The following is a 10395-nucleotide window of genomic DNA, read 5'->3' on the forward strand; positions in this document are numbered from 1 at the left end:
AGTAGTAGTAGTGTTTGCTTAGTAGGAGATGATTATACACACCTGAGAAATGTTTAAAGAGACAAGTTATTAAAAAATAATAGATTACTTTTTTAAATGAGAGAAAAATCTAAATTTGGAGATGAAAAAAATAGTCTAACAATTATTATTATTGAAACTGCACACTTAAGTGAGGAAAATAAAAAAAAGAAAAGTAAAAAAAATGAGGCAATGTTTACCACAATAAGATTTAACTATTCAACCGACTTTGGAAAATTAGAATAATTTCTGTTCAATGTCCATGCCAAGGGAAGCCATTATATATCCTACTGTGGACAACGAGAAGTTTATGGTGAGGATGTAAGACCTAGCAAAATCCCAAAAGCTGTGTTAAGAATGCAGGCCAAGCAACCATGAATTCACTGGTCCTTGGGTTTTGACTATCTCTGCCTATGGTCACCAAACTCCCACAAAGTGCAGCTACTCCTTATCAATGTGACACTCATTCAGAGGCAGAAGCTCCTTTTCTATCCTCTGCTAGAAAAAATCATTCTGAAGCACCTAGAACAAGTGGATGCAAAAAGTGGAATGGTCAATGGTCACCTATCTGAATCAAGAATACTAAACAGAATCTATTTTGTGCTATTGGTGTCTAGCTGATTTAGGTTGAGCTGGAGTCTTTGCAAACCACGCTCCTGAGAGAAGATGAAGAGAATCTGGTGATTGGGGCTCATTTGAAACTGCTCCTCAATGGAAACCAAAACATGGTGAGTGAGCACAGTGAAGAGATTTGCTTGGAAAGCTGTGGTACCACTGATGTGAGCTAAAAATGCAGGTGCAGATACTAATGCAGGTAGGGTGTGTAGGGGTAGGCATCCACTGTGTTTAACTTATCTGATCACTAGAACTGGCTTGTGTCCATTAACTTTGAACTTTCCTGAGTGACATTTTGCTTCCTCCTAGTGAATGGAATGCAGAAACTGCCCATTCTTGCAAACAGATAAACAAGACACTGGCCATAAAGAAATAAAAGCCGTGAGCTGAAATCCAAGATATATATATTCTTTCCATTATGGGCCTCCCTTCCCTTGTTATTTGTAGTCAATTAAGAAGTCATAAAAATCAGAAGGCAAAGAGCAAAGATTTATGCTTAACTCGTCTTCAGAGGGGAATGGGCCAAATTCTGATCTTCTTTCTAGCCTCCTTACAAATCCTGAAATGCCTGTCAAAGGTTTCCAAACCACAGTCTTATCCAGTGGCATCTAAGACCTTGTTTTAAAAATTGCATAGATGTTTTTGGGACCTGTCTGGCACCGATGACTGGCAAAACAACCTTTTGTGTTTTACGGTTATGAATCAAACTAGACTGGGCATTGAAATGTATTAATTCCAGGAAAAAAATCCTCCATGACTGCTGGACAGCCCTAAGAAGTCAAATGAGATGATTGTTGTCACTGTAAAATGTTGATTGAATTTAAATGTAAAAGTCTTCAGAGATTATATATATAAAGAAGCTTGTAGTAGAAGACACCAAAAATCAAGGCTTGCCTCTCCTAACAGGGAACTATAAAATTATACAAGGCAGTGACACCACAATGATAATGTGAATTTCTTTGGAAAAAGGAAGCATGAGCACTGCTCAGTCTTTGAAGAAAACTTTGAGGCTAAACAGAAACTGCCTAAACAGGGAAACCTGGACTCTAGAGACAGCAGTCTCCATCCATATGAGCTTTGATTTCATCACGTGAAGCAGGAAAAGCTTACACATCTGTGTTACTTGATGAGCTTTCAGTAGTTCCATGTGCTGGAAAGGTATTTAGCTGGCCTTTCTGGAGCATCTAAGCCTGTCCAGGAACTCTGCCTGGACAGAGACTAATTCTCACCTTCACTTCCCAGACAGGGACTAGCATGTAACCACACAACATCATCCCTTTTTTTTTGGTTCTAAGACTTCCTTGGCTGTGGTTCTGATCATTCTTCCCAGGCAGCTAACAGGATTAAGAAGCAGCAAAAAATTTACTCCTTAAAGTACATGAAAATATCTTGCCATACAAATGGAGTGCATGCAGATTAGATAAACATTATAGAGTCTCTTAGCAAGTTCAAATAGGCTGAATTTTAACATTTTCTTTACTTCTAAAAGTAGTAAGGACCCCGTCACCACCTTCTGATCAGAACTGCTATCAATGGTTGTGTGAGATCTAGGTCTGGTGCTCCTGCAAGAACAGCCCCAGTGGCCTGAAGCACAGAGACATAAATTGGGCTTTGCTTTTAAAATAACACACATTAAGTCACAGAACATATTCAACCCTTACCGAAATCATAACATTTAATTTTCAAAAAAGAGTACAGGACTTCTCTTTGCTTCCCAAATGAGTAAAAACTTCATTAATTCTCTTCTACCTTAAAATAGCAAACCAAATGAACCAACGTTTTTATTATAAAAAGTTTACTCTCCAGCTGAGCATTTGAGTGCCAAGTTCAATCCAGAATCACACTTTCACAGCCAAATTAGAAACTATAAACTTAGAAACCAGTGTTTTATGATAGAATCCTTTGCCAGGCACTTCACTAGAGCTTGGGCTACCAGCTGCTCTAATAATAAGTGAATGTTATTGAAAAATAATAATACCGAGCATTTGGAAGCACTCTGTAAAAGCAAATGAATGGGTTTAGCGCATTATGCACAATAAAGAGCTCACGGGGTAAAACTCCCTTTCTCTCTACAGGTGTACTGGACTACACAAGAGGAAAAAGACTTAGGAGTGCTCACAAACTTGCCAAGCTCCATAGAAGCAGAACGATCAGCCTGCCAACCTGTTGGTGTGCTTAAGATTCCAGCCTGCCCAGCAACTTGGGACAGCTGAAAGTGATGTGGAATCGGTGACTGATACCCTACACGAAGAAAAATGTCAGCTTTCAAAGTTGAGGGATGGAAACGCTTCAGTGCACAAAGGGAGCCGTGAAAACGCGATGTGGCTCTGCCAATGCAGGGGAGCGCTGGGGCTGCCGAGCCCGTGAATCAGCTCTTCAGTCGGGAGGCACGGCGAGGCGGAGATCGCTATCGGGATAACCACTGCTCTTCAACTTCTTTTTATCTCTTTGATTCTCTACCTGATTGTTAGGCTCAAATAAAAATTAGGAGGAAATGAGCTTGCTTCCTTGACACTCACTTTAAACTCGGCTTTAAAAAACACGAGAGATTAGATGTTTGGTAAGAATATGAGAAATCGGACAATATTTGGAGTGAGGTGTAGTTACATCTACTGTTAAGCAAGCTGGCAGAATTAACACATGGTTATCGAGAAGATAGTCGAACTCCCTCTTTAATATTTTTTAAAGCGCTCTCATCTCGCTTGATGGAGCACAGAACTGCATTCTGGAAAGCATTGTTTAGCCTCCGTGCGATAATGCATCTGCTCGTATTTTTGTTCCCCCCCCCCCATTATCATCCCTCCCCTCCACCTCCCTCCGGTAGTAGAAGGAAAGATCGCGCCCTTGAATTTGCATGCGTCAGGAACTGACAGGTCAAAGGCAAGTAAATCACATTATACACGACTGTATTGTTATTGTATCGATAACAACACATTATCAGAACAATTAACACACTCGCACAACTACGCGGAGATCACAGCAGCGGTTTAACAAAAATCCAGATAAGTAACTAAACTCCGATAAAGCCTTCCCTTTCTGTGCTTGGGGATTTGAAGGCTCTCCGAGAGAGTGTCTGTGCCTCTGCGTTTGTGTGTGTCTGTGTGTGTGTCTGTGTGTGCAGGCAGCCGCTCCGCACCGCGGCCGCGGAAATCCCCGCGGGGAGAGCAGCCTCAGCCTCCTCCCCCGCGCCGCGGCTGCCTCGAACCGGGGGAGACCTGGGACCCTCCGGTCGTTCCTAACACGAGTCCAACCTTGCTCCAAGCGGAACTGATAAGAGTTCCCATCACTTGGAAATGTCTTGAAAGCAGATTACCAGGAAAAGGCAGACCCCCTGTAACTACCAGCATCGCTGAAATAACCACGGGTGGTTGTTTCAGTAGTCAGTGGTTGCCGCAAACCTTAGGAGAGGGGAGGGGGAAAGCTCTATGAAAAAGAGACCTTCGAATAAAGTATTTCATCTGCGACTAGAAAAATACACTTCAGCCAGTACTGAGCCATTCATAGATTTCAGCCTGTGAAAGAGTCGTGTACAATAATTTATGACCAATAAATTCTATTACCGTTGTCACTATTTGGTGGACTGAACGTAATCAGAAACATGCACAGATGAACGCAATGAGTCTGCAAACGGTGACATTTTTAGAAGACAGTCCATGAGTCGAGGCATCTTCTCTGCTGGAACTTAACCAAGTGCTTCTTTTCAAGACCAGTTTACCTGTACGCGACTCTGCGAGCTGGTGGCTGTGCTGTTCTCAGACAGACAGCGACCACTGATCCCGGGAACCTCCCTGAGCCCCATGCCGTCACCCGCGGCCCTTCCCCACGTGGATTCCATGGCACAGGCGCCCGCCCTGCCTGCACACCGCTTTTCCACTCGGACAGACCCAGAGCAGCACGGAGTGACCCACGGGCAGGGGTCGGGCTGCGGGCACCGTCCGTGCACGAGCTGTCAGACAGGGCTCACCCATGTGCCCGCCCTGAGTGCTTCACGCGGTTCTGTCGCGACTCGGGGCCATCGCCATCCTCCACAGCGCACCCTGCTCTCGCACCGACGGGCTCGGGGTCACAGGGAGAGGGGTCCTGAGGGAAGCAGTAGGGGAGGGAAGAGCGGGGAAAGAGCCTCGCTGGAACCTAGCCCACTCTGCTCTCCGGGGGCGCTGGCGGGAGCGGGGCCGGGAGCCTTCGGGAGCCGGGGGTGCCACTGGTGGTGGCATCAGTGAGTCGCTGCTGCTTGTCCCTCCTCGCTCTCCCTCCCCGCCCCGATCACACTCCAGTAGATGTTACTGATTCTCACCCTGCTCATGGCTGCGGCCGGGAATGTATGAACCACGCTCTTGCCTTCCCCTGAGCTGACTTAATCCGGGCGCGATCCCGCCGGCACCGCGCGAAGGGAAGTCGATCAAGCCGGCATCCTATCTGTGCGGAGAGAGACAGGACAGGGGATGAGTCCTTAAATGTCAAACACAATAACGCTACATGTGATCGAGAGATGTAGGAAAGAGTTTCCCTACACAAACGGCGGCGGGGGGAGGGGGGGGGGGGGGCAGAATATACGCAATTGGAAATATTGTCTGTTCATCCCAAAAGGGGAATGCGCTGGCCCGTGGGGTGATAACCTGATCTCCAGGGCAGAGTTACCGGCGCCAGGATCAGCCCCTCTTTTCACTTTCGAAAAACCCCATTTCCCCGCCAACCCTGTACACCAGCCAGCACCGGTAGATATCTTAATCTCTCCGTTTTGACAACCGACAGGTACTTTTTTTTTTCCACTAAAAAAAAAACCTGGATTGTAGGAGGTCAAGCGTTGTCAAAGTGGCTTCGGAGATCGAGAGAATTACGTTAAAGCAGTAGTATGTGGGTCATAAAACACGAAACGGGAGAAGACGCTATTTACAGAGGAGCTGCTCGGTATTTTACAGGGCACTCTGGCCGTGACAGGCTGCCTCGGGAACCGGGCGGTCTCACCGTCGGGGAAAGCGCCGGGAACCACCCTCCGGTGGAAGGCCGGCGACGGATTCTCTCCAAACATGCCGCCCGCGAAGCAGCTGCGGGTGGCGGTGGCGGGCAGAGGTGCGGTGCGGCGGCCAGGAAGGTGCGAAGCCCAGCGGCTGGAGCGGGGCACCGAGACCGGCGGGAAGATGGAGCGGGCTCCGCGGCGAGGAACTCGACGAGACGGCAGCGGGCGGCGTGACAAAGGAATCCCTGAGGCGAGCGGACATCACTCCCCCCGCGGGATGTCCCACCGGGTTCGGTGCTGCTCCCGGAGGGGCTGTGACCCCACGCGTCCATCGCACTCGGGGAGCCCGGTTCCGGCTTGTCCATAAAAGGGCGGCGGAGCCGTCCCGGGCAAAACCTAGCCTGATGGCAGCACGGGAAAGAGTTAATAGTTTATTGGAGTCGGCGCTTCCACATACCAGAGGGGTAAGTCAAAACCGACCCGCCGGAGCACAAACAAGGCGAGCAAGTTCACCCTGACTGACAGGAGGTGAAGAACACTGTCGGACAGCTCGGGCTGGGGGCACCGTGAAGCGGCGTCCCGAGCGGCCAGGAAAAGACACGTAGATGTTTTTGCGGTGCCCGCTGCCCGCACCCGGGGACGCTTTCCAGGGCTGCAGCCTCTCCCCCGCGGCAGCCCCGGCCCGGGCCAGGAAAGCCCCGAGCACCCCAAACACTCCGCATGCGCCGCCCGGCCCCGCCCCGCCCCGCCGGGCCCGCCGAAGGGGCGTGGCGAGCCGCGGCCCCGCCCCTCCCGACGGGGGCTCCGCCCCCGCCCCGCCGGCGGCGCGCAGGCCGCGTGCGGGCATATAGGGCGGCGCGCGGCGCGGGGGCACGCGGGGCGCGCGCGTTGCCTGAGGCGGCGCCGACGGGGCGAGAGGAGGGGGCGGCCGCGCCGGCTGCGAGCCCCCGCCGCCCGCCGTGCAGCCCGGCCGGCGGCCCGCCGGGCGCGGACCGCCGAGGATTTTAATTAGGTGTGTCCCCCGCCTCCGCCGCCTCCTCCTCCTCCCTCCGCCCCTCGCCGCTCCCGCCCGCCCCGCCGCCCCTCAGAGTCGGCGGCCAAGAAAACCCAGGGAGACCTGGCGGCTGCCGGAGAAGGGGGAGCCGCGCGGCAGGCGGAGCGCCCCGTATCCCGCCGAAACTTGGTGGAGTTTGTCCGGCGGCGCGAACCAGAAGGCCCGCGGCGCCCGGCGGCCGCTTGCGAACGGCGCCCGGCGAGTATGAGCGAGGAGCGGGCTGCCAGCCGCGCCCTCCCGGGCAGAGCGGGGCGGCTGTGAGCGGGGCGGCCCGCGCCCCCTGGGGCCCGAGCCGCCGCGGACCCCGTCCCGCCCGGCCCCGCAGCGCGCCGCGGCGGGCTGCCCTCCGAGCTCCGCGGGCGGCGATGGCACCGGGCAGGCTCTGACCGCCGCCCCGTCCAGGGCTTGCCACCGCACCGGAGACTGCCGAGCGGCATCGCGTCCGCAGCGAAGCGAGGACACTCACGCCCCACGCCGCTCGCCTGCTGCCGGATCCTGCCCTCGCCGTCGAGACTTCTCTGCGGTCCCGTCTGGACTCCGGCCGCCGTTGCCTGCGGGGTGTTCTAAGGAAGAGCCGTGGACCGGAGATCGGCGGTGCAGAGAGAAGCTCCGAGGCCCAGGCGGGGAACGGAGGCCGTCCCGCCCGAGCCGCCCGCCGCAGCGCCCTGACGGGGAGGCGCCGCCGCCGCTCGGCAGCGCCCCGCGCCCGGAGCGGGGCCACCGGGTGCCGCCGCCCCGCACCCGCGGGAGTCCGTGCCGCCGCGCCTGGGCACCCGCCGAGATTGCTTTTGGAGGAGCGGACCGCGGTGGGGGCGAGGAGGAGGAGGAGACGGGAGACAACCCCGGAGTAGGCGGCCGCCAGTGCGGGGCGGGCGGCAGCTCGCCGGGGCGGCGGGGGGACACCATGTCCAAGCCGGTGGATCACGTCAAGAGGCCGATGAACGCCTTCATGGTGTGGTCGCGGGCGCAGCGACGAAAGATGGCCCAGGAGAACCCCAAGATGCACAACTCGGAGATCAGCAAGCGCTTGGGCGCCGAGTGGAAGCTGCTGACTGAGTCGGAGAAGCGGCCCTTCATCGACGAGGCCAAGCGGCTGCGGGCCATGCACATGAAGGAGCACCCCGACTACAAGTACCGACCGCGGCGGAAGCCCAAGACGCTGCTCAAGAAGGACAAGTTCGCCTTCCCCGTGCCCTACGGGCTGGGCGGCGTGGCGGACCACGAGCACCCGCACGGGCTGAAGGCGGGCGGGCTGCATGCCGGCGCGGCCGGCGGGCTGGTGCCCGAGTCGCTCCTGGCCAACCCCGAGAAAGCGGCAGCCGCCGCCGCCGCTGCCGCCGCTCGCGTCTTCTTCCCCCAGTCGGCCGCCGCCGCTGCCGCCGCCGCCGCCGCGGCCGCCGCCAGCAGCCCCTATTCCCTGCTGGACTTGGGCTCCAAAATGGCCGAGATCTCATCCTCCTCCTCTTCCTCGGGCTCCGGGTTGCCCTACGCCTCCTCGCTGGGCTACCCCGGCGCCGGCGGGGCGGGCGCCTTCCATGGGGCCGCCGCTGCTGCCGCCGCCGCCGCCGCCGCCGCCGGGGGGCACACGCACTCGCACCCGTCGCCCGGTAACCCGGGCTACATGATCCCCTGCAACTGCAGCGCCTGGCCCGGCCCGGGGCTGCAGCCGCCGCTGGCCTACATCCTCCTGCCGGGCATGGGCAAGCCCCAGCTGGACCCTTATCCCGCAGCCTACGCCGCGGCCCTATGACCCGCGGCCGGAGGATGCCCGCGCAGAGCTCCGGTGCCCGCCTGGATGGCTGCCGGCGCATACGTGCGGACGGGGAGCGGGGCGAGTCACCGCCGGGACCGCGGAGGGTGACCGGGGCAGGCGATGGGGGAGCGTCGGGGCGGTGGCCGACCTGTTGCGCGTCTCCTGCTCGCTGCCCCGGGTAGAGCTTGTGTGTGTTGCATGCGGTCTGTGCAGATAGCCCAGCTGAAACAGAAGAGAAAAAGAGAGGAAAGAAAAGAAAAAGAAGAAAAAAAGAAAATAACCTATCCGTCCTGCCCCCCAGAGTGTGTTCGGGACAGACACGGGGCGTAGCACCCGTCCGCCGCTCCGGCGTTCCCTTCCCTGGCTCCTCCGCCCCGCGCGGTGCTCGCTCAGAACAGTCCCGCTGTAGCATCCCGCCACCGAGAGGAGAGACAGGGGTAGCTGGGGGGTAGTGAGGCCCCGGCTCGGCACGGCAGTGCCAGGTGCGGCCCCGGGAAGGGACAGGGTGGCTCTGTCCTTGGTTCGTAGTCCCTCGTGGGATCCACGCGAAGAAGGATGTCGGCGGTGTGGGATGCTGCCCGTCCCGCGTGGTTTTCTGCCCTCCGCTGCTACGGGATGCTGAGAAGCGCGGGTCACGATTTCCATAGGATAAGACGCGTGACTCGGACCCCGTGTGTCTCCCCCCTCCCCTCCACTAATTAAGTCTCACCCTCAGACTGTAAATTTGTATATCTCTGTGGAAATGTTAGGTCTCGGATGGAAAACTCTGTTAGTTACTTCGCCCACGGTCGATTCAGTTTTAACCTGAAAAAAAGGAAAAAAAAGGAATGCCTTTCAAAGGGAATAAAAATATTGCGAGACTGCTCAAGGATCGCAATATTATCTAAGGTTAAATCAGACTTTTTTGTCTGAGTGATAATTATCTATTTATTATTTAGCTGAACTGAAACAGAGCTTTGCTTTGACAGAAGAGTATTCTCATTTAAAAGAAAGCCCGTCTCCCCCACCAACATGAAGTGTTTCATATGTGTTTTGGAGTACTCTACCTGTTTAGCTTATTTTAGAGCGACTGCAATTCAATTGCAAATGGCGTTAAAAAAAAAAAGAAAGAAAAACTTTAGAGAAAAAATCCTTCATCAGTTTAGAGTTCTTTTTTTGGTTTACTTTTGTAATGTGTATATTTTGACTAATGTTTGTGAATGAAGCTGGCTAACATGTATTTAGTTTCATTTTGGCTTTATGTAATATAAAGTGAAAAAAAAAGATTAAGTAATGGTTTTAACATTTACGTGTAAATGGTTTTCTTGTGTGATCTTCTAATTTAAAGTTAGACGTCTAAACTATATCTGTAAATTAGATTCCGACTACCACTCTGTTCATTTTTGAACAAAGAGTTTAAATAAAGCCTGAAGCAGGGAAAAGAGAAAATCCTCTATTTCTTGTTGAATTGCTAACAAGATTTTTATCTGAATTGCCCTTACGTGCCTGGTCCAGGTGAGGTGTAAGGTATCCTCTAAAGGCTGTCTTTGTTTCACTTTTGAATAGATTTACTAGGAAATCTAAATCAAGCCATTGTTATTCAGAGCCAAAAACCTGATTTATCACATTTTTAATCATGAATAGGAAAGAAGATAAAAAAACCCTAAGTTGTTGTATTAACTTAAAAAAAAAAAGGAAAAAAAAGCATTCATAGACCAGCAGAACAGAGTTCACTGAATACACTGAGAGCGTTCACAGCATTTCATCGGTTTCCAGTAACGTTTTCAGAGTGGAAAGTTGCCTGACCACTTTATCTGGTTAGCCTAAGAGCTTTGCCATTTAAACCCGTGTAATTTGTTCACCTATCTGAGCAATATTGCTGCTTTATACCTGGAGTGTTCTTCGCGGGCCTTCCCGCTTGATTGCTAACTAAAACTTAACACCCTTCTTTGCCTCCAAACGGCTTTTCCCATTTGAGTGCCTAAAATGCTATTTTCCAAGGTAAATCCAGCAAAAGTC

At 53.4% G+C, this 10395-nt stretch overlaps 1 protein-coding gene across 1 annotated transcript; it reads left to right on the plus strand.

Annotated features, from left to right (window-relative positions):
* The first annotated feature begins 6567 nt into the window (after positions 1 to 6567).
* SOX21 (SRY-box transcription factor 21) lies at positions 6568 to 9825 on the plus strand. The gene has a single exon (XM_036387712.2). It carries the CDS (start codon positions 7549 to 7551, stop codon positions 8392 to 8394), a length of 846 nt encoding a protein of 281 aa, XP_036243605.1. The 5' UTR covers positions 6568 to 7548; the 3' UTR covers positions 8395 to 9825.
* Positions 9826 to 10395: the final 570 nt, after the last annotated feature.

The sequence above is a fragment of the Molothrus ater genome, chromosome 2 (genome assembly GCF_012460135.2).
Source record: "Molothrus ater isolate BHLD 08-10-18 breed brown headed cowbird chromosome 2, BPBGC_Mater_1.1, whole genome shotgun sequence".
Classification (NCBI taxonomy): Eukaryota; Metazoa; Chordata; class Aves; order Passeriformes; family Icteridae; genus Molothrus; species Molothrus ater.